Source organism: Ovis canadensis, chromosome 4, assembly GCF_042477335.2.
Source record: "Ovis canadensis isolate MfBH-ARS-UI-01 breed Bighorn chromosome 4, ARS-UI_OviCan_v2, whole genome shotgun sequence".
Classification (NCBI taxonomy): domain Eukaryota; kingdom Metazoa; phylum Chordata; class Mammalia; order Artiodactyla; family Bovidae; genus Ovis; species Ovis canadensis.
The window spans coordinates 111,745,562-111,770,605 of record NC_091248.1 but is presented as its reverse complement, the minus strand read 5'-3'; the positions used below and the strand labels follow the sequence as shown (position 1 = coordinate 111,770,605).

The 25,044-nt window shown below is 39.0% G+C and overlaps 1 protein-coding gene across 1 annotated transcript in view; it reads left to right on the top strand.

Moving 5' to 3' along the window:
- Positions 1-25,044, top strand: part of CHCHD3 (coiled-coil-helix-coiled-coil-helix domain containing 3) — a 282,425-nt gene that overhangs the window by 39,631 nt on the left and 217,750 nt on the right. The window contains exon 3 of the mRNA XM_069586985.1: positions 21,629-21,710. Coding sequence (XP_069443086.1) covers positions 21,629-21,710 — 82 coding nt within the window. The remainder of the gene's footprint in view (positions 1-21,628; positions 21,711-25,044) is intronic.

Here is a 25,044-nt window from a genome sequence, read left to right as displayed (position 1 = left end):
ACTGTAGCCTGCCAGGCTCCTCTGTTCATAAGATTCTCCAGGCAAGAATACCGGAGTGGGTTGCTATTCCCTCCTCCAGGGGACCTTCCTGACCCAGGGATTGAACCTGCGTCTCTTAACGTCTCCTGCATTGGCAGGCCGGTTCTTTACCACTAGTGCCATCTGAGGAACCCTTAAAAATACTATTGATCCTCAAACCAAAGATAATATAGTATCATTTTTGGGAATTGTTTTGTATAATGAAAGATTGAAATAAGTTGAATTTTACTTTGATATATTGTAAATGTTATAAAAAACTACAGTCGACCTTGTCATGATCTTAATAATGTTAGTGATTTATGAGCAAAAGCTTTAAATCTCTTTATCATGTGACATACAAATTACAAGGTCTTAAAAAAAAATTTCCGTGGGTTTCTTAAGATTGTATTGTATTGGCCAAAAAGTTCATTTGGGTTTTTTTGTAAGATGCTAAAAGCAGGAATGAACTTTTTGGTCAACCCAATACTATTGTGAGAGGCTCTGCCCTTCTGAAACTGTTGAGAAATGCAGTTTGTCTGTTGGAATGTGCAGTGGGGAGAACACTTTGGCAAAAGAAAGGAAACATCTTGCCAGTGAGGAGAATGTATGGAAACGTGTACACGCTGGCTCAGACTGGGGTCAGCTTTGAATGGTTTCAGTAGTATATTGGCCCTAGTTACAATAGGGCTTGTTCCCTGTATTACTGCATTTTTGATGGTAACGAATATCACCTGACAGGAATGCCAAGATCCCTGCTTCTTGCTGGGATAAGGATGATTTTAAGTAAAAGAGCTTTCGCTACTAGAAGACTCCTTCAAGGGTGTTACCTTGTTGTTGAGCCCTTGAAGTTCTGTCCTGAATTGCAGGAATGTTTAGAGTAATTGTGGATACTATAAGGGAAACCCAAGGTTGAGAGAATCTTAGGAAAATACAGACATACTACTGCAGTGTGAAAAAGAGAAGCATTTTTAAGATGATAAAAGTACCAGTATTGCTCATTAAAAACAAAAAAAAAGATGTGTTTCAACCAAGCTTGCTGTTCAGTGAAAATGTTTAAGTGGCTTATAGTTCTCATTTATTTTAATACATCTTTTATAAAATTGGACATGCTATATTGAAAAAAAATGGGCCCCTGGATATAATTTGCATTTCTTAAGAATGTAGCAAATCTGTCATGGCATGCTTAAAATAATTATTTTCTTACAAAATTTTAACACTAATGCTAGGACCATTACCAGCAGCTTTAATGTATTAATATTTCACCTAACTTATGCCCAAGCAGACTGTTCTAGACCTAAACTAATGTTTACTTCTCAACTGTTAGTTGAAGTTCTCTTAGGGATTGTTAGCATATCAAAGGGAGTATTGAAGTAGTGTAGTTGTTTGTTCTGGGACTTTGGAATTTCTGAAGTTTAATAGAATGTAGAGTAGTGGAAGTTAGGTTCTTAAGTGGAACACACAGGACAGGATGCTCTCACTTGAATTTTGTACTCATATGTGGAAGAGGCGGAGATGGGATGAATGAACTTGTGACTTAATCCTTTCATTTCAGGTTCAAATTCTGATTTTAGTGAATTTGAAATAAAAGAGAATCTATGGAAAAGGGTAATTAAGTAGGATTTATGTTGTATGCCACCATCCGCTGGATCATCGAAAAAGCAAGAGAGTTCCAGAAAAGCATCTATTTCTGCTTTATTGACTATGCCAAAGCCTTTGTGTGGATCACAGCAAACTGTGGAAAATTCTTAAAGAGATGGGAATACCAGACCACCTGACCTGCCGCCTGAGAAATCTGTATGCAGGTCAGGAAGCAACAGTTAGAACTGGACACGGAACAATAGACTAGTTGCAAATAGAGAAAGGAGTATGTCAAGGCTGTTTATTGTCACCCTGTTTATTTAACTGATATGCAGAGTACCTCATGAGAAGCGCTGGGCTGGATGAAGCACAAGCTGGAATCAAGATTGCCGGGAGAAATATCAGTAACCTCAGATATGCAGATGACAACCTCACCCTTATGGCAGAAAGCGAAGAAGAACTAAGTTCTTGATGAAAGTGAAAGAGGAGAGTGAAAAAGTTGGCTTAAAACTCAACATTCAGAAAACGAAGATCATGGCATCTGGTCCCATCACTTCATGGCAAGTAGATAGGGAAACAGTGGAAACAGTGACAAACTTAATTTTTTGGGCTCCAAAATCACTGCAGATGGTGATTGTAGCCATGAAATTAAAAGACGCTTACTTCTTGGAAGGAAAGTTATGACCAACCTAGATAGCATATTAAAAAGCAGAGATGTTACTTTTCCAATGAAAGTCTGTCTAGTCAAAGCTATAGTTTTTCCAGTAATCATGTATGGATGTGAGAATTGGCCTGTAAAGAAAGCTGAATGCTGAAGAATTGATGCTTTTGACCTGTGGTGTTGGAGTAGTCTCTTGAAGAGTCCCTTGGACTGCAAGGAGTCCAAGGGACTCCAGTCCAACCAGTCCATCCTAAAGGAAATCAGTCCTGACTATTGATTAGAAGGACTGATGCTGAAGCTGAAACTCCAATACTTTGGCCACCTGATGTGAAGAACTGACTCATTGGAAAAGGCCCTGATGCCGGGAAAGATTGAAGGCGCAAGGAGAAGGGGACAATAGAGGATGAGATGGTTAGATGGCATCACTGACTCAATGGAGATGAGTTTGAGTGAACTCCGGGAGTTGGTGATGGATAGGGAGGCCTGGTGTGCTGCAGTCCATGGGGTCGTGAGTGAGCGACTGAATTGAACTGAACTGATGTTGTATCCTTACTGTTGTCGTGTAGAATGCTGTATGAGAAGAGAGAAGGAAAAAATTTGAGAGGTTGTTTCAAGTAATCAGATTCTCAACAGACTTTGAGATAGCTGCAACATTTTCTCATGAAGGTTTAGCTTGCTGGAAAGGTGGTGGAAAGTTTGTGAATTATTTTTCTGTGGATTATATGATTATGTTAGACGGATTGAATAGGCAGTAGATGGAAGGATGGAACCTCAAAGAATTCCTGGGGTAGAAAATGAGTAATCTATCAATTGCAGGCTATTTGAAATTTGAGGATTATATGTATAATGTTCTGGGTGAAGTAGGTTTATGGGAGCGAAAGAGTAATCTGATAAGGTAGTGGTATATGTCAGAAGATAATATGATGCTCACAACATTTTTTTTACAAGGTTACTTTTATTATACCCGCTTTGTAGGTGGGGAGACTGAGTCACAGGAAAGCTTATGACTAAGGATGCAAAATAACAGATGGCAGAGCAGGGTTTTAGGTCTAGGCAGTGTGATTCCAGAGCTGACGTTCTCTTCTAAAGAGATTAAATAACTTGCTTAACTGACTTGCCCTGATTTGGACAAAGCACCTCATTAATTTTCCAGTTTTCCCTTACTACACATATTTTGGATGAGGAGACTTTCCTGGGGCAAGTATAGACTTCTACTTTCAAGGTTCTTCCACCTCTTTGAAGTATGCTCAATATAGCTATTTTTTTAGCTTCTTAAGTGTTCATGTTTTTAAGGCTGTTTTTGATTCTTCTAGGTGTGAGAAAAGTTAAATTAGAACTTTGAGGTTTTTTTTTTTTCTTTTTAAATTCTGAAAGTATGCTAAGACATTTACAGAAGACTTGGAAAATGCACAATAAACTTATAATAGTTCCACTAAATATATTACAATTTTTTTAATGTAGATGAGATTTTTAGTTGGAGTTTCAATAGCAAACTAACTCTCAAAAATTAATAGAATGAATAGAAAAGTTGAAGGATATAGTAGATCTGAAAATCACTGTGAACCAATCCAGTATGCTCCTGCTGCTGCTGCTGCTGCTAAGTCGCTTCGGTCGTGTCCGACTCTGTGCGACCCCGTAGATGGCAGCCCACCGGGCTCCCCCGTCCCTGGGATTCTCCAGGCAAGAACACTGGAGTGGGTTGCCATTTCCTTCTCCAATGCATGAAAGTGAAAAGTGAAAGTGAAGTCGCTCAGTCGTGTCCGGCTCTTAGTGACCCCAGGGACTGCAGCCTACCAGGCTCCTCTGTCCATGGGATTTTCCAGGCAAGAGTACTGGAGTGGGGTGCCATTGCCTTCTCCACCAATTCAGTATAATTAAGGTTTATATAGTTTTCACACAACAGCAGGATATAAATTCTGTTCAAGTTCCCATAGAGAGCTTTGAATTTTTGCCATGTTTTATCAGGATATTTGGGGTAAAAGAGAGGTTCTGCTGTCTAATGGAGACTCCCAGTAACAGTAGCTTAAAAAGTTAGAACTATACTTTTCTCTTGTATAACATTTTGGATAATTTCGTGACTCCTTAATTTGGGGACCCAGGGTCCTTCTGTCTTATTGCTCTGCATCCCTAAGGGTTTTCCCTTGTCCATACGGTCCACAAAGGCTCCCAGCTGTCCTCTAGCCCGGGCCATGGGGAATAACTTCGAAGCCATTCACACCACATCCAGTCACATGTTATTAGCCAGGACGTGGTCATGAGACTAGGTGACTGCAAGCCAGGCTGGACAGTGTTGTCTTTATTCTGATCAGCCATGTGCCCAGCCACGCATTGCCTGTATGGCAGTCTGTGCTGGGTTAAGTCACTCACCGTTTTCTTTGGATTCCCAGGTGACAGTGGAAAAGGGTAGTTTGTGCTGAAAATGTTGGTAACCCTGAGATGGACGTTCTTGCCAAAATAAAATTGAGTTATATTGGAATATTTTGGTTCACCTTCTCACATATTTGAATTCCTGTTTGGATTTTAGTTACTCCTCATATCAGCAGGATGAAAAACTGAAAAAACATAATATACCCATAATAAACCCCAGTTGATACCCAAATTACATAAACAGCATCTGAGGATTTCTTTACTACTGCACGGATTGAATAATTTAGTCTAATTTTCTTTTAGACCCAAATAAATAAGATGAAAGTCAAGATAAAGCTATAGTATCTGTCATTTATCATTGCTACCCTGTCTTGAAAGCTTTGTGAAAAGAGATGGTTTTGATATTTGTTATTGAGATACAGTTCCCACAAAGAGGTGTTTAAAACCTTTTCATCTTATCCAGTGATTGCAGTGTGTGCATGTACTAAAGCAGCTTTAAAAAAATGAAAATTTGGTACATTGAATAATAGCTTTTACTAGAGATGCTTCAGGCCGTGGAACCCCAGTGAGAAGTTGTCAGATACCATTTTAAGGAAACAGGGCTATATTTTGATATGTATTTCCTACTAAGTATAAATCGAATCAGCAAGCAAAGAACATTGAATGCTTTAATTTGCTGGTGGCAACAAAGGATGTAATGATAGATACAATATAGTTAAAATTTATCGTTGATGTTATATTTTCTTTTGGCCTATGTGTGTGTGGAATAAAATAAATAGATCTCTATGTTTCACAGCCCAAATGGACAATTTATAGATTTGCATATATAATTTATTTGATTTTGTAGACCATCCCCAAATAGAGTGACATTTTGTAGCAGTGACTGCTTACCTGTGGGAAGTGTAGCTCCATGAAGCTTCACTCTCATCATGTTGTGGGATATTTGTTGCTGATGTAGCAAATCCTATCAGTGGTTCTTTCATTCCTTTTATCTGACTTAGCCTCAGCTGATTGCTTAAGTCACTGACTAAGGATTTTCCATCAGCTGCTTTTGGTAACGTATATCGTTCATCATACTAGGGGCATTGGTATTATCAGTTGAAAAGTCTGGGTGGAAGGCAAAAAATTAAATGCTACATTAAAAACCGAAGTGAAAAGAGAATATTTTGGCTAAGATTTCCTCCATATTCTCCATACATTTAATACGGCCCCCGAGTCTTTTTTTCTGACACTTTGAATCATCATTTTCAATCCAGAAGAATTCTTTGTCAAGCTGCCCTTGTCATGTGATGTGCTTCCAAACAGTGTAATAAGAAAAACTGTGTTAGAAATAAGACTTTGGTATCATAGTTGTGTGTGACTGTATTGTCTTTGAGCAATTTGCCCTTTAAGAATGGGGTGTAGGCAGGATGGCTGTGGGGTAAAAGGAGAAAATGAAAACCAGTTTTGTTATCTTGAATCTTGGGGTGTTGTTTTTGGACACTTTAATCCCAGTCAACTCTCCTTTGGTGTATAGAAAGTGGTTTGAACTTCTGTTAGCTGAGCTGATATAATTTGTACAGTGGATGTTCATTGAATTGATAGTTTTTGTAAAAACTGGAATTTTTTCCCCTGTTTATTCATGCCTCATTTAAAATGGTTATGAATATAAAAATGTGCTTTTGGTAAAAAATCCTATGAAGTATAAAGAGAGAAAGAAAAATGATCCATTTTCCCCAAATTCAAAGATAATCATCATCATTTTGTATGTCATTCCAGGCCATGTATGTGTATGTATTTCTTGTGCTTTTTTCAGAGCTGGGCATATACAAAACAAAATGAAGAGCAACATATTTTCAGTTTTTAGTATCTTGTCTTTTTCAGTTACTTGTGAGACTGTTTTCCTGGGATTAATATTATTACTTGTTTCTTAATATTAGCTTAGTATTTTGTTATATGGCTGTTCTGTTTTACTATTTGGCCATTTTCCTGTTTTTGGATGTGTAATTTGGTTCCTTTTTTTTTCATTATTTTATGTGTAAAAGATATATTACTCTTCCTTGTTGTTTAAGTCTTTCTCATTGCCATCAGCCTTCATGCTTCTAAGAGGAAGATTTAATAGTCATTTAAACTGGCCATGAAAATGAATTTTTAGACAATCCTTGATCAGCATCAATTTTACCTTACCCTTTAGTCTCCTCTTCATTCATCATCATCTGTGAGTTTAGTAATGTTCAAAGACAATGAAAGAGATTCAAATTAATTCTTGTTACTGTCAGATCAAATTAATTTACAACAAATATGTGAACCTTGGAGATCAGAAGCTAAAATACTTATGTAATTGGACCTGGACATCAAGCTAGATCCTAAATCCTCTTGAAAGATGCACCACAAATTCTTCTGTTACATACTCTTTGCTGTGGGTTTTAAAAATTGTAAATCCTAGCATGTTGACATTCTGAAGGATATATGGCTTAAAATAGCCTCTCACAAAATATAGTATTGGCTCAATGAAATGTTATATAGCATCAGTCAGGATTTTTAAAATGAAATGCTGGTGGTTCTTCAGTTGAGGGGCGTTTCATTCTGTTTTCATAATGAGTTCATTTTGGACTTAAAATACCTCCTCAGTTCATTTCCTCTTCAAGAGAAACTTCATTGGCAATTTACAGATAAGAGTTTAAGTCACAGAGAATAGAGTCAGGAATAGAACACAGATCTCTTTAAACCTGATTCTTTAATTAAAATTGTTTTGTTTTGAAATCTGCTTTTATGTCCTTTAAGAGAAATCAAATATAACATGCATTTGTATGTCACATCCTGTAGTGCGTGCACACACACACACGCACACACACGCCCCTTCGGCCCATGGTTATGATGATAAAATGGAGGTCTTTCATTTTCATGTGTGGCAGGTTGTACCGTTAATGATTGTTTTATGGCCATGTTTCAGATGCATATCAACTTAAATCTGAACATCTTATACTATCTTTTAAAAGATCTTTTTATATTATATATGAATAATGTCATAAATGCCTTACTGTAAAATTCTTTATAAATTATATAACTGAGATCAAATACATTAAAGTCATTTATAAGTGATAAAACACACAGCAAAGTCTTATTAATTTGGTTCATTTAATTTACAGTTTGTCATGAAATTAGAGAAGATTTATATTTACTCATATGAAACGAGGTCAGAGTAGGCGATGGCGTAGATAGTGAAGGAGGGTTTGGTAAGAAAATTCCAAAGGGAAATCTCAGATTACTTAGCACATTATTTTATGTAATCATTGTACCTTGGACGTTACTATTTACAGAGGATAAGTTGCTATTCTAATTATTAGTTTCATTAAAATAGTTCCTAGGGACCTCTGCCTGATAAGAGTTAAAAGAATTAAAAATAACATGAATGTGTATCTTTTAAAATATTTTATGTTTAGATTGTACCCTTGCTGCTTTCCTACCGTTTATTCTATATAATTTTGTATTATATGCTGTAGTAAAAGCTAATTTATTTTTGGTGTTTATAGAGAAATTATTCCTTATTAAACCCTTCAATTCCTTAATTTCAAGATGGAATCTCTGTGAATTATTATAAGTTAATTTAGAGTGAATAAATCCTTTTCTCATTTTCTTTGAATATAAAATTACAGCCTTATTGAACTGTTTGTTCAGTATTAATTCTGATATTGTCACCTATGAAAGATATAATTTTAATTGGCCAAGAGCTATCTGATGTAGATAGTTTTGATGGGAAGTATGTCAGCTTGAAATAAATCTATGCTTGGGAAATTTACTCTTAAAAACATTAATCTGAAAATGTCTGGATGCCTAATGCATCTGAATAGCTTGGGTAGGTGGGTATCACCTTGTATCTGTGTGCATTCTTATGATACCATAACAGTGAGCTGGGGTCTTTGGGCTATAATTTGTAGTCACTTTCCATTTCCATTAGATTCTTAATGAAATCCTTGTCCTTATTATATGACACATTTTGAGGCACCAAGCAGGGGGGAAAAAGAGACAGTTGGATAATTTAGCACGAAGTGGTTTTGGATACCCTAAGGAATAGCAGGAGCCTGGCGGGTTACAGTTCATGGAGTGACAAAGAGTTGACACGACTAAGCGACCCACACCCACACACCAACCCCCTCTCCCCCAGTCAAGGTGAGTTGGACTGGGGAGATGTGACTTTGATGAGTATGGAGAGAGAGGAAGCTGGTGGTACTTGGGCACCTCGAGGCAGAGGTCACATGGGAAGAAGGTGCTTTGCTGTCATCAGCAAATTTTCATCTGTGTTTGATAAGTCCGTATTACTGGAAGTGCATTATTTGTGATTATCAGTGGTCATACAGACTGTGAAGTAGGTAGGTTTCCCCAGTTTATCTTTTATCAGGGTCAACATTTTGGCCCAGTCTATAACAGTGTTTTTCGGTGGTGGGACAGTACTGCGTCCAGGGAGGCGTTTTAGAGATCTGTCGGGGAGCCACTGGTGTTTAGTGGGGAGGTGGGGACAGGGATCTAGAGAGCTTGCAGTGCCTCAGGGCGTTCCGCCCCTTGAATTGTCCTGTGTCCTCGATTTCAGGATGTCCCATCAGGAATTCATGCAGCTGAAAACCTGCCTACCCAGCCCAGAACGGACAGAAGGGGTGTGGTTTTATATAGTTGTAAGATACTCTGAATTTTCTGGGGATGCAGCTGCTTTGTCACAGTAACCATAGCTATTGCATATGTGGTGGTTTAACAGAAACTCAAGAGTCAGCCTGTTTTATTGTATCTAGTGTAGACTTGAGGGCTGATTCCCTGGTGGTTCAGTGGTGAAGAACCGCCTGCCAATGCAGGAGACGCAGGTTCGATCCCTGAGTTGGGAAGATCCCCTGGGGAAGGAAATGGCTCTCCACCTTTCTGGTATTCTTGCCTGGGAAATCCCATGGACAGAGGAGCCTGGCAGGCTACAGTTTGTGTCTGACTCTGATTAAACAATAGCAACAAGTGCAGGCTTGAGCATTTACGTACTAAAATGCCATTATTCATTATAAATTAATTTCTCTCTCTCTTTTTTTTAATGGTTCACTTAGGGTATTAATATTGATTAAAAACCTTGTGTCTGTATTATCTATTTATTTTCAGCATAGTAGAGGGAGTGTTACAAAATGCCTTATTTTGTATTTTACCCTATGAGGGTGAAACCCACTGCTCTGAACAAGGACCTTTTATATCATCCGAGGTGTTCTAAACCAGTTACATCCTAAGCCTTAAGCACTTGATATAACTGCTTCTGAAAGACAAAGTGCTGAACGGCCTTTCTCTGTGTAACACTAGTATGAAGGAGATTTGTGGATCTTTAGGAATATAATCATAAATGTTTGTACCATTCTGTTGAGTTGAACTTGACTGCAGGTAAACTTACTTTTAGAAAAAAGGTTAAGTACATCTTTGTGTTTAAAAAATAGGCTAGGGCCTTTGTTCTTGAAATTCTTGTGCACACTCTTGTCTCTTAAAGATGGTGAAGTCACTGGTTGTCAGTGGCTTCCCAGAGCTTCCACAGTGCTTCACAGAGAACTGTTTGGTTTATTAGACATTGCAACCGCCCATGACTTCGTTGAAACAGAGTTTTCTGAACAATAGGTAGATATTTGTTGGATGGAGGAAAAAAATAACAGGGCTCTAGATAAAAGCAAGGCTGACCTAATTTTCATAGTGTGAAATTAAAAAAAAAAAAAAAAGCTCAGGGTATTGCACTATAGTTTAATGAAAAATATTATACCAATATGTATTATGCTGCCTCACAGTTTTAATATATTTGAACTACCATAAATAAAATATGAATCAAGCATGGGTGTAAAATCTCAATTGCTTTACTTAAAACTTCCCAGGAGAGGCCATTGTTCTGCAGTGGTTAGCTCATGGGTTAAATAGGTCCTTTTTGGCATCTCACCCTTAATGGACTATAAATGAAGCCACTGAAGCTCAGAGGTCTGACTCAGATCTGCTGCTGCTGCTAAGTCGCTTCAGTCGTGTTCGACTATGTATGTGACCCCATAGACGGCAGCCCACCAGACTCCTCCGTCCATGGGATTTTCCAGGCAAGAGTACTGGAGTGGGGTGCCATTGCCTTCTCCGACTCTGATCTGCCTAGTGGTGGGCCAATATCTAGAAATAGGACTCTAGGTTTTTTTTTGTTTTTTTGTTTTCATTGGGTCAAAACTTTTACTTTCATTCAGAAGAAGAAAAGTCTTGAGGTTGGAGCTAGTTGACATTTCCCAGGGCTGTAGGTGGATTAGAAGATAGATTCTGTTTTTAGACTTTTGCTTTCCTTGGGCTTCGAATACGTGCAAAGATAGATTTAAAGTCTTCTTGGAAAATAGTGTTGGTCAGAGTTTGAAGTACTAAAGATTTTAGTTGAATTTAGGAGTTTTATTAGCAGTAATGGATTTTTGGCTAAAATACAGTTTTATCGCTAATAGGAAGAAGGAAGAATGATTTATGACTTGCTATTTTGACTTTCTATTTACCAAAGCAAATTACTTAGGTTAGGACATTAGTCTTGGTTAAAGCCCTTTAGCACATGAGAGTAGGCTTGTCCACTGTTGCAGTGTTCTAAACTGTGCGCTTAGAGAAATGTGCTGTGAGCCTTGCTTGCATCAGCGTGGCAGTTAGGAAGGAGGGCTGGAATATGATAAATCAGTGTGAACTGGTCCATGCTGCTGTACAGCCAGATTTTTGTGAATAATGTAGACATTATAGTCTCTAAATTACTTTTGAGCAGCGACCACTAACATTCATCAGTCTTTTATAATTTAGTTGCAGATTATTGATTATGACTGCCCTTCAAACATGCACAGGTCTCTACCAATTGCGAAAATCATCTTTTATTTATAATTTTTCCACCTCGTTCCTTTTTGTTTCATTTCTAAACTTGGTGAAGAGAGGCCTGTAATCGCTGCCTTCCGTTGTCTCCTCCCACTGGTTCCTGATGGCTGGACCACCTGATTTCCATGCGCTCCATGGGACAGTGGGTCGTTGCAAGCCGTGCTGCAGGTCTTCCCGCTGTGCTCAGGATAGGCATGAATTCACTGAACCTGGACGAGGCCGTGGAGTCCTGCACACAGTGTCCCAGGTCACTGCTGCCAGCTGATCAGAGTTGGCACATGAGTCGAAATCTGTTTCACTGTTTCTGCACAGGGTACTTTGGTTCATATCTTGCTTTTCCCATTCCATTTCTTCTTGGTCTCTAATGATGTTCTTTCACGCCTCTCCTTCATCTGGTGAATTTTTAAGGCCTATTCTTTAGCCTTCTACTCTCTTTATACATTTTCTTTCTTTTTTTTTCCAGGAAAATTCACTGATCTCAGATCTGTAACAGTTATTTCCAAATCAGCATTTCCAGCCAAGTCTCAAATCAAATCTGAATTTTAGGTTCAAATGTCTAATTGCCTGCCGTTCCATGTGGTGATTCTGCCATTACTTTCAATTGAATATGTCTGACCTGAAACTCATTATCTTTCTTCACTTAGTTGACCATCATGGGTGTTAGTTTTCTGGCATCTGGGTGCACCTTTGACTTTCTTTCTCATTCATCTCCCAGTCACAGATGATCCGTTTTTCCCATCAAAGTCCTTGTACCTCAGAATCCATGTTTATGGCCAGTGTCCTAGTTCAGGTCCTCATCAGCTTACGCCAGCACAGCTCAGGCTCGAGTGAGCACCTCCAATCTGGTGGGCTTGTTAGCACACAGATTGCTGGGTCCCACTTCCAGGGCTTCTGATGTATAGTTCTGGGGTGCATCTGAGTTTGCATCTCCTAAAAGGTTCCCGGTGATGCTGCTGGGGGACGGGGGCAGAGAGAATGAAGCTGCATTTTGAGAACCACTCATTGCTTTACATTTTCCCCATCCAATTAATCTGCAAATCTCTGTGAGATTAGACTAGGTTAGACTTCCTGTAACATGCAGAGTACATCATGAGAAACACTGGACTGGAAGAAGCACAAGCTGGAATCAAGATTGCCAGGAGAAATATCAATAACCTCAGATATGCAGATGACGCCACCCTTATGGCAGAAAGTGAAGAGGAACTAAAAAGCCTCTTGATGAAAGTGAAAGAGGAGAGTGAAAAGATTGGCTTAAACCTCAATATTCAGAAAACAAAGATCGTGGCATCTGGTCCCATCACTTCATGGGAAATAGATGGGGAAACAGTCAGACTTCATTTTTTTTGGGCTCCCAAATCACTGCAGATGGTAACTGCAGCCATGAAATTAAAAGACGCTTACTCCTTGGAAGAAAAGTTATGACCAACCTAGACAGCATATTCAAAAGCAGAGACATTACTTTGCTGACTAAGGTCCGTCTAGTCAAGGCTATGGTTTTTCCAGTAGTCATGTATGGATGTGAGAGTTGGACTATGAAGAAGGCTGAGCGCCGAAGAATTGATGCTTTTGAACTGTGGTGTTGGAGAAGACTCTTGAGAGTCCCTTAGACTGCAAGGAGATCCAACCAGTCCATTCTGAAGGAGATCAGCCCTGGGATTTCTTTGGAAGGAATGATGCTAAAGCTGAAACTCCAGTACTTTGGCCACCTCATGCAAAGAGTTGACTCATTGGAAAAGACTCTGATGCTGGGAGGGGTTGGGGACTGAGGATGAGATGGCTGGATAGTTTCACTGATTCGATGGACATGAGTCTGAGTGAACTCTGGGAGTTGATGATGGACGGGGAGGCCTGGCGTGCTGTGATTCATGGGGTCGCAAAGAGTTGGACACGACTGAGCGACTGAACTGAACTGAACACCCCATTTCATTGCATTATTTTCATTTTTAAACACCTGTTTATGATACTCTCTTTCTTAACATTTCTATCCAAGCTCCTGCCTAGTTTCCAAGACTCCTCACAAATGAGCATAAATTACCCTTCTTTTTTTTTTCCTTATAAACAAGCTTTGTTTCCTTTCCATTTGTCTAGACTTAAGTCCTTGCTTCGGTCCCTCTTCCTTCGTGAAACACTCCATGACTACACCCCACCTTTGTAAGTTTCATTATTACTAAACCCCCAAAACACTCATTCAGACTCTTATCTCCTTAATGGTAGGAACCATATGTCTTCATCTCCTACAAAGCCTAGGATAGGATTAAATCAGTGTGGATTTACTACCTGGTGAATTGATTGATTTCTCTAGTTTGTATATTCCTCGAGGCTGCTTGGGTTTGGGAGAAAACAATTAAGCAAAAATAACTTCATATACTTAAGCATTAAACCTTATAGCTAGTACAATAAGCTTGTAATGAATATCCATCCCTCTCTGCTTTGTGAATAGTCCACTGCTGGTAGTGGTGGCTCAGGAGTGTCCACAGGAGCAGAAGCCTGGTGATGGTAGTCGTGGCATGCAGAGCTGGGGAGAAGCCACTTGTTTTGAATTTCTTTTGGCAGTGCACACTTTTCCCTTAGGTAACGTGATTTTGCAGAGTGTGTTCTTAGTTTTTTCTGAATCATCCCTAAGTTACCTGAAAAGTTGGTGGCTTACTTCCCCTAATGACTGATGTTGACTCCACAGATCAAGCAGTTAAGATGTTTATTGAACAGCTGCTGTGTGCCTAGCAGAGTCTGCACCAATATTGCTGTCTCCCACCCTGTCCTTCCTTCCCTCCTCTGTGTTTTTGGTTTGTCTGTAAAGCGTAGAGGATGTTTTTGCTAGTTTTCACGGTGAGTACTTGCTAGACAGTTGTCCCAAATGAATGGAATGTCAGTTCAGAGGAACAGTTGGCAGTATATGTTGTCAGTGATAGAACCTTTTTTCTTTCGCCTTCTGGTTTTGGGCTTTTTTGGGGAAATGGAGGCTCAAGCATGAATTCAGTCCTGTCAGGCTCTCATTTAACATAGCCGTGTTAAGGTGAAGGCTGTTGGAGAGTTTCTAGCTTGGGTTCTCATTTTACAGTGGAGACAGCGTTGTCCTGAAGCAATGACGTGTCTTTGAAGAAAGTCACAAAAACGCATTATGGCAAAGCCAGGCTAGATGGGAACTGCCTTTACATCCAGCTTGGTCCTCTTTGTGTGTCATGGGTCTTTATGGAGAAGCCTTTGAATGTGGCCACACTCAGGACTATTGGAAAGAAACAGAAAAAGGTTTGGGTGGTTTTGGAACTTCATTTGGGGTTGGAGATTTAACGCTGCTCAATTTATAGTTTTATCCTCAGTGAACAAAATACATCCGTTTGTGAAACAAACAAAAAAATTAAGCTATGCATCAAAAAGCAATATCCAGAGGTAATTATTATTTTTTAATTTAAATTATAGATCTTATTTTCCTAGAGGCTGTGTGAGATTTTGCAACTATTATTCAGGATATTAAGACATGAAATACTAGGTATATCTGATTCTCAATACTGGTTTATGAATTGTCGTCTTAAAAATGTGGAGACTGTAGAATATGAATGATGAGCTTGTCTGCTGCTATACAGCGTCCGCAGCCCATATTGATGATTGTTTTCATGTAGAATGGAACATGGAGCTGGTTTCCAGGAGTGCTGGTTGTGAGGCAAACAATAAAAGGAACATTATTTGCATATTATGCCATTCAAATTAGAAATTTACGAAAGCATATAAATCCTCATGGAGTAATAATACTGTGAAATAAGCCATTAACTTGATGCAGTTGATGTTTAGGTTGCCAAACTCTTTGTGACACTGTACCTTCTGATTCGATATTTATGGTTATGAAAGTGCAGTTAAGGATTTCCTTCCAACATCGTCATTCGCTTTGATGTATAAGTGGCCTCAGTTACCCTGCCAGGTATCTAGACAAACAGCATTTTTTTGAAGTCAGTCCTATGTCACATTACACTTAAGGTGATGGTGAATGTTACTGTCACCTGAATGTCATCATACTTAACACTCCGTGTGTGTGTGTGTTTAAATCAGGTTTGTCTGCTAACTAGATGGTGCCCCAAATGGATAATGGCACACCGTTACATGTTTCTTTCTAACCTTGGAGATTTATTATAGCCATCTTTTGACTCTTCTAATCAAACCCTGTACCTTTTATAAGATAAGGAGCATGACAAGATTTATCCTGCAACCCATGCTGTGAGTCATTTACTCCTGATACACTGTGTTGTATTTCATTGATTGCATGGATGCTTCCATTATTGTTTTTTAAACAATCAGTGCTCTTTTTGTATTAATGAATTTATTGAAATAATAAGATTAATGGATATTTCTGTGGAGCTGAAAATTTAATTTGGCTGTATTTTATGGTGTTAGCTTTGGCTCAGCTATCTCAATCCTGGCAGAGTCAGTGTTTATCTAAAATCTGCTGCTTGGGTTATGCAATTACATACATTTATTTCCTTCTGAGAGTAGATCGCCATAGTTCTCTTTGGTGTTTTTAAACTAGCGTATGAAAATAATAGGCTTTATAAAATTGGATATGATACATATCAGCAAACGGTAAGACCAGAAATGGAATAAAGGAAAAATCCCAAAGGACCTGACATTTCTCTAAGAGGCAAGCCATAATTTTTATTAAGTAACTTATGGAGATTGTTTCAGAAATACTGTAATTGGGGAGGGAATTACAATGTAAGGATTATGTTGAGAAAATGAAGGAAAGGGAAAGTCATAGTGGAAAAAGTTGTGAAAGGAAATTGGTATGTCCCTTGAGATCCAGGCAATCTGTGTAAGTCAGATCATGGTTGTATTTTCAATCCAGTGTTTTCATGACATAAGCCATTGTGTCCTGGCTTGGTGAGCCATTCATCCTGGCATTTTGTCTTTTGGAGTCATTTCTGTTCATCATTCAGGGAACTGTCTTAAATGCATTTATAGTGTTCCATCTCCTCTACCCCTTCCCTCTCTACCCCACATTTAACCAGTTTCTGAAAACAGAGAATTAGGACATTGTCATGCAACACAGAAGACAGGTGAAGTGTAAGAAATTGATGCTCCTCCTTCGCTCAGCATTAAGACCATGGCATTCACAGTTCCTGAAAATACTAAGAATCAAGCAGTATAAGCTTAGGAGTTTGTTATTTGATCCCCAAGTTAGAAATTCTTAGAGTTTCTTAAGAATTTAGTTTAGTAATTTAGAATGTGGCTAAGAGGGACAAGAGTTTGCTAGGTGGTCATTAAAGAAGAATCTTTGGACTAACCAAAACATTTTTTTTTTTTTAAGAATTCTGTTTACCTAAAGCAAGCATAAATTTGAGTTGTTTTTAATTCAGATACTTCTTACATTCAGTAGTAGTTTCAGACAAAGGGTTTAGGGCAGACTTGCTGTCACCAAGCTGTTGTAATGCTTGACTTTTTCTCACATATTTTGTGGTCAGTGTCATATCATGTACAACTAATTGACAAAATGCCAGTCTTTGTGTTTATTAAGGTACATTTGCCATTGAGAAAAAACTTAGAGTGGTTTCTGAGAACATTTTACCAAGTCCATGAGTTACAAGTATGTGAAGAAAGCATCCTTTTGTCTTAATACATTTTAAAAGGAAAGTGAGAAATGTATGTGAAAGCTTTGGAACCCTACTTACTGAGCCTGAACTAGTTTTGCAGATTTGCCTGGCAAATCTGATGCATATGGTTTGAAAATTTCTCATTTTTACTTTTTCTCATTTCACAAACTTTGCCAGTCCCCAAAGATCTGCTTGGAAACTCACTGTGCTAATAGGCAAAGTTGGCCTTTCCTGTGCTTCTGTTAAAGTAGTCCATCCTGAAACACTGACCTTTTAGTTTAATAACAGTTTTATTTGAGGAAATGTTTAGATCCTGAAGCTGAAAAGAGCGTTTTCAGAAAGGCCATTTTAAATAGTGGTCTCCAAATGGTATATCTGTTTTCCCTCATGCACTTTGGACCTGTCTACCTGGAAGAAATGTATTGTTGCTTTCTGTATTCTATTGATTTAAAAACAAATAACATGAAACTTAGATTTGCTCAAAACCCATTACCACACCAGTTTATTTTCCTGCCTGGGCTTTGAATTGCTATTTTAGATTTTAAACTTTATGCTTGGTCATGTTTTATCTTTTGTTATTTTAAATTCTCCATTGTAGCTAAAGTAATTACTTTTTCAGCTGTGACCTTGGACTTGGGACCCGAAAGGGGTGCGCGTGTGTTTCTTTTCCAGGAATAGCTATGGCATTAAAGAGACAGCTGTGCTTTGACCAGAAGCAAAGGGAACTAGCTGGTCCCTTGGGTGTGTCTTCTTCAGTGGCTTCGGGAGCATCCCTGCCTTTTGCATCTCTGATGCTTCCTGCTCTCACCTTTCTCTCTCCACTTGTGGCGTACCTGGGTGATTGCACCACGTTCTCATCCCGCAGCAGGTGGCTTGGCAGACATGAGAGGCAGGAGGGAACAGAAAAGGAAGACAAGCCGTCTGCACTTCTTCTCTGCAGTCTCTCTTGGCATGGCTGGCTTCCCAGCCCCCCACCTGGCCATCATTTGGAAATGGAGTCCTCACCATTCTCTTTGAGGTTTATCACAGCATCATGAAAAACTCAATGCTGAATCTGGCTTTTCCCCTGGTAGGAAGCCCCTATGTGAGAGGCAGTCATGGTTGTTGTTTACCTGCTAAGTCATGTCTGACTCTTTGTGACCCCATGAACTGCAGCCTGCTAGGCCCCTCTGTCGTCCACTATCTCCCAGACTTTGTTCAAATTCATGTCCATTGAATCGGTGATGCTGTTTCATCATCTCATGCTCTGCTACTGCCTTCTCGTTTTGCTCTTCAATCTTTCCCAGTATCAGGGTCTTTCTAATGAGTTAGTCTAATGGCCAGAGTATTGGAGCTTCAGCATCAGTCCTTCCAGTGAATATTCAGGGTTGATTTTCTTTAGGATTGACTGGTTTGATCTCCTTGCAGTCCAGGGGACTCTCAAGAGTCTTCTCCAGCACCACAAGTCAAACCATCACTTCTTTGGTGCTCAGCCTTCTTATGGTCCAGCTCTGTACATCCATCCATGACTGCTGTAAACACCAGAGCTTTGACTGTACACTGTCCTCACAGTGCCCTGTCAGGACATGTTGAATCAGCTCCCTTAGAAGATTGAGCTCGCTGTTAGACCTGGTATACCAAGGTCTTACCAAAGCCTAGTTCCTGTTGAGTGAAATTCAGTTGAATTGTGATCAAGAATTTGATTGAATTTTGCCTGAGAAAAATTTTGCTGTGATAATTTGATTATCCTGGCAGATTTGTGTGATTTTACACATGGTCTGACCCAAACTGATATTACCACACTTCAGAGAATAGTTTCATCGGGTAGTACTAACTGGGTTAAATGTGTGTCTCAATTTTTGCTGCTAATAGAGCTGCCAGCTGTGAACAACTTGAAAAACTGTGTCAGGTTGCTTTGCTTGGCGATAAGAAGGCGAGGAAACCATGAAAACCATCACCCTGTGGCGGGCACAGCCTGGGGCTTCATAGCCAGCTGACCCCTGTGTAGCCTACCCGGCCTTGTTTTTGGATGAGGAAATCAAAACTCAGCTAGGTTAGCTGATTGACCTAAAGCCTGGCTGATAAAAAGACAAAGTCTATCCAGACTCCTTGACGAGCCATTACTGTCTGTAATTTCTCTGCTGGGTTTTGTATTGTTTAAACTTTTAGTGCTGGAAAAGAAAACGAAAAAAAGTCTTAAGATTTGCCTGAATCAAGCAATTCCTTTTTTAGTTTCTTAAAAAGTTTTTGTGTTGGTTGACTTTTTCAAAGCAGAGGCTTGTCTCACACTTTAGACTACCAAGTAGAAGAATGGCAAACAGCAGAATAGCGTGTATATACACACACGCACACATATATATGTGTATGTATAGTTCTAGTGGAGAACATCCGTTTGAGAGCAACTTCTTGAGAAAACTGCCCAGAGAGGCTAGTACCTTTCCCAGCGTCCCCCAAGTTGCTGATGGGCAAACTGGGGTCAAACCTCAGCTAGTCCGTACATCTTTCTCTAGTTCCTTGTCCATCATTCTTTTCATTTATATTATATTCTTTTTTCAGCTTTATTGAGAAACATTTAACATATTGTACTATTCACTCATTAAAGTGTACAGTTCAGTAATTTTTAGTATTTGCAGATTGTGCAACCATCTTACAGTCTCGTTTAGAACATGTTCAATACGCCCCAAAGAAATCCTATACCCCTTAGCTGTCCCTCTCCATTCCCCCTCTCCCCTGCCCCAGACAACCACTCACCTACTTCCTGCATCTGCAGGCTTGCCTTTTCTAGACATTTCATATCAGTGGACATGTACAGTATGTGACCTGACTTCTGTCTGACTTCTTTCACTTGCATTTTTTCAAGATTTATTCACGTTGTAGTACATATTAGTACTTCATAACTATTTATGATTGAATAATATCACACTGAATGGATATACTACACTTCTTTATTCATCCATCAGTTGATGAGCATTTAGATTGTCTTCACTTTTGGGATGTTAGGAATAATGCTGCCGTAAATATTCAGCTACAAGTTTTTGTGTAGACATGTTTTCTGTTCCCTTGGTTATACACGGTATCTAACAGTGGAATTGCTGGGTAATATGGTAACTGTTTAGCATTTTGAGAAGCTGCCAAACTATTTTTATACTGACTGCGTTATTTTACATTCCCACCAGCAGTGTATTAATATGCAGGTTTCAGTTTCTCCACATTCTCACTAACCCTTGTTAGTTGTCTTTTTGATTATGTTTGAATTGGTAAATCACTGTGGCTTTGGTTTGCATTTCCCTAATGATGAATACTGTTGAGTGATTTTTCATGCCGTTATTGGCCATTTGTGTATCTTCTTAGAGAAATGCCTGTTTATATCCTTTGCCCATTTTTAATTATGTTGCCCTTTTATTGTTCAGTTCTGTTGTAAGTGTTCTTTTATATTCTGGATACAAGCACCTCAACAGCTATATGATTTGCCAGTATTTTTTCCCATTCTGTGGGTTGTCTTTTCACCTTCTTGATGATGTCTTTTGATGTTGCTATTTTCTGATAGTCTGCAATTAAGAGAAAACATCCTTAAGACCTTTCATATATTTTCTTTTCTTGCTGTTACCCAGTGTCAGCTAAATTTTTGCATATTTCCTAAGGCAAGGTTGTTATAATGTCAAGATTATCAAATAAAATGTCATCGAAGAGCAGAGACAGTACTGTCTAGTTTCCATCTAATAGGCTCAACCAGTTGAGATTCTGGGTAAGGTCCTGTGTATATTCCTAGAGTTTAAATGTTTCTGGTCTTAATTTTGGGTAGTAGGTTTTGGGTAGCAAAGAGGAAATAGTCCTTGCTTATTTCTTGGGGAGGGCTCCTAAAGAGTACATAAAATTTGTCGATTTATTTGCTGTCATAGCTGTAAGACTCTTACAAAACATATTGTACAAAATCATCTAATTGGAGAGACCAGCTGTTTCAAGTCAAGCCACCAGGTACTTAGAAAGCTCCAGCTGTGTTCTCAGCACTGTTCTATGTCTCTCTCTCCAATTGTTGGGACTTGAATTTGAAGGACATGTTTTCCAAAAAATATGGTTTTAACATTTTCATGAGTCAGTGAATTCCCTTTTTTCAAAAATCATGGAAAAATGAATGTAACCACAAATGATTTTATTTCTCTAATAGGTGATTTTTTAAAATGTCCAGTCATCAAAGTGGGAATGTTTTGATGTCATTTTCTTCTCTGAAGTCCCTTCCTTACAGCCTCTCCTCCTCCTCTACGCAGTTGTCAGACTTCAGTGGTAGGACAGCATTTTAAAGAATTTGTACTTAATGTCTCAGTTCCCACTGGGCAGTAAGCAGCTCCTTGGGTTTATTATAACTTTTGGCAGGTATGGAGATTTCTAGGTCACCAGAGAACTCTTGATTAAATTACTCCTGAAGTTCACTAATTGGTCTTTCCCACAGTGCTTAGGTGGTTCCAAGGAGATACTGACCAGCTGGCAGAACTTTGCCTGTTAAGATCTAACCTCAATTTTGTCTTCCTGAGTATTGTCATGCTTTTGTTTAAAGAAGTCACTTATTTTATCTTTTTCCTCTCTTTGTTGATTTTAGTTTCTGAGGAAGAATTGAAAAGAAGAGTGGCTGAGGAACTGGCATTGGAGCAGGCCAAGAAAGAATCTGAAAATCAGAAACGGTGAGTTTCATGGTATTTGAGACAGATTTTGGTGGACCTGTCATAATTATGAAATACTTTTGGAGCAGAGTGATTATGAAGAGACTCATCATTGGTGTCTGGCTCAACTTCAGGATGTGCTGAACGTAAATGGATGTGGCTCTTTTTGGTTTTGGATTGTGCTTTTTAAAGCCCTAGGTTATCCCTTTCCCAAACTCAATTGTAAGTCACCATTTTATCTTTTGTGTTGTTCTCAGTTGCATGAATAACTGAGCCCTGGTTTTTCAGTATGTGAGAAATAGTTTTTAAGGATTCTTCTGGCATTTGTCAGGCTACATTCTTTTAATGAATGTATTTTTGATAGAAAATTACATTATCTGCTATGGGTATTGCCAGTATCTGATGGATCATTGAAAAAGCACAAGAGTTCCAGAAGAACATCTACTTCTGCTTTATTGATTACTCCACAGCCTTTGACTGTGTGGATCACAACAAACTGTCGAAAATTCTTCAAGAGATGGGAGTACCAGACCTCCTTCCCTGCCACCTGAGAAATCTGTATGCAGGTGAAGAAGCAACATTTAGGCCCGGACATGGAACAACAGACTGCTTCCAAATTGGGAAAGGAGTACATCACAGCTCTATATTGTCACTCTGCTTATTTAACTTACATGCAGAGTACATCATGAGAAACGCTGGGCTGGAAGAAGCACAAGCTGGAATCAAGATTGCCGGGAGAAATATCAGTAACCTCAGATATGCAGATGACACCACCCTTATGGACAGAAAGCAAAGAACTAAAGAGCCTCTTAATGGAAGTGAAAGAGGAGAGTGAAAAAACTGGCTGAAAACTCAACATTCAAAAACAGAGATCATGGCATCTGGTCCCATCACTTCATGGAAAATAGATGGGGAAACAATGGAAACAATGAGAGACTTTATTTTTTTTGGCTCCAATATCATTGCAGATGGTGACTGCAGCCATGAAATTGAAAGACACTTGCTCCTTGGAAGAAAAGCTATGACCAATCTAGATAGCATATTAAAAAGCAGAGACATTACTTTGTGGACAAAGGTTCGTCTAGTCAAAGCTATGGTTTTTCCAGTAGTCATGTATGGATGTGAGAGTTGGACCATAAAGAAAGCTGAGCACCAAAGAACTGATGCTTTTGAACTGTGGTGTTGGAGAAGACTCTTGAGAGTTCCTTGGACTGCAAGGAGATCCAACCAGTCTATCCTAAAGGAAATCAGCCCTGAATATTCATTGAAAGGACTGATGGCAAAGCTGAAACTCCAACACTTTGGCCACCTGATGCGAAGAAGGGACTCATTTGAAAAGACTCTGATGCTGGGAAGGAGTGAAGGTGGGAGGAGATGGGGACTACAGAGGATGAGATGGTTGAATGGTATCACCCACTTGATGGACTTGAGTTTGAGCAAGCTCCAGGAGTTGGTGATGGACAGGGAAGCCTGGTGTGCTGCAGTCCATGGGGTCGCAAAGAGTCAGACACGACTAAGTGACTGAACCGAACTGTGGGTATTAAGGTTAACAATATTGTAGCTAATAATGAATGTCATAGATAGTACCCATGTTAATAAATAGCGTTAATTAGTAATCAGTTCAGTAGGCTCACTTAAAAATTCAAAGACTTTACAGATGTGTAAGGCTGAAAAAACAAAATCGTCCTTAATTTCGTTCTGTTGAGATAATCACATTTCATTACTCTAGGCTTTTTTCTGTGTCCATACTTCTGTGTTATTGTTGTCTTTAGGACTACTTCTACTAGCAGGAGCAGCTAAAAGAGTTCATTGAAGTTCTTGTAATAAAAAACTGGAAGCAATCCATGTGCCCATCGTGGGAGACTAGATGAATGAATTACGGCACAAAACCATAATGGAATATTAGATGCTCAAGTAGATCTTACATTCTGATTCAAAAAGATGTTGAAAAGCTATAAACTGAACACAGTATTTGAAACAACGTAGATAGTTTTTTGTGGGTAGAGCAGCGCCATGGACTGTAGCCAGGCTCCTTTGTCCATAGGATTTCTCCAGGCAGGAATACCGGAGTGGGTTGCCATTTCCTTCTCCAGGGGATCTTCCCAACCCAGGGATCAAATCTGCATCTCTTGAACTGGCGGTGGATTCTTTACCACTGAGCCACCAGGGAAGCCTTGGGGGTAAAAGTTGTACTTTTTGAAGTGTTAAAGTATAGTTGCTTATTCATAAAAATACGTGAATACATTTTGATCCACAGTAGTCAAGTGCTTCCCTTCTGTGCTGTTTCTGAAATTTACATATGGCACAAAGCATTATTATTATATGATCATGTGAATGTCTTCCGCATGCACAATGACTGCTACCGGTACATGGTTTGTGAGATTTTGTGTGTGTATCTCTGTGTGTGTGTTTGTTTTGGACTGCTTCACTAGTTTGCTTGAAGAGAGCTAAATGTAAAGAATCTTTGAATTGGTAAATCTAGTCTTTGTTGGCTATAGGTGGTGGTGGTTTAGTTGCTAAGTTGTGTCCAATTCTTGTGACCCCATGGACTGTAGCCTGCCAGGCTCCTCTGTCCATGGGATTCTCCAGGCAAGAATACTGCAGTACTGGAGTGGGTTGCCATTTCCTTCTCCAGGGAATCTTCCCAACCCAGGAATCAAACCAGGGTCTCCTGCATTGGAGGAAGATTCTTTACTGACTGAGCTACGAGGGAAGTCCTATAGGACCTTTAGCATATAACTTAACCTCATTGGCCCTTAAATGTTTCATATCTAAAGTGAAGAGTTTATGAAGTATTTTCTAATATTTCTTCTCTTTTGATGGAGTGCTTGGTATGCTTGGTCCAATTTGCCTGAAATGTCTGGAACAGGACATGAGTTTTAGTTTATACCACCATTTTCTCAGGAAATAGAGAAGACTCATGGCTTAGGATTTTAAAAATCAAGATGTAATTAGTACTGCTAGAAGGGTTTACGCATATTTCAATAGTTTCCTATGCAGCACTTTTAAATTATTTAATTGGGGTTAGGTTGATGGAGTATATAATTAGACAGTGAAGTTTATTCAAAAACATTTCAGACCATTTTTCTTTAAGAAGCAGAGAAAATCAGTGTGTTTAGAATTCCATGTATTTGAAATTGTATTATTTTTAATTGAATTTTATTTTAGTAAGGAGTTTTGGGATTAGACCTTCGTATTTACTTTGCTTACGTTTTTCACATAGAAGTTTTTTGTCTTCTTTTCTTCTGCTATGGTACTGGGTGGTGTTATAACAATTCTAACTGGTAGTTTTTTCCCCCCTCTGTTACCCCCCTCTGTTACTTAGAGCCCATCTGCTCTCCCTGTTCTGTGAAAG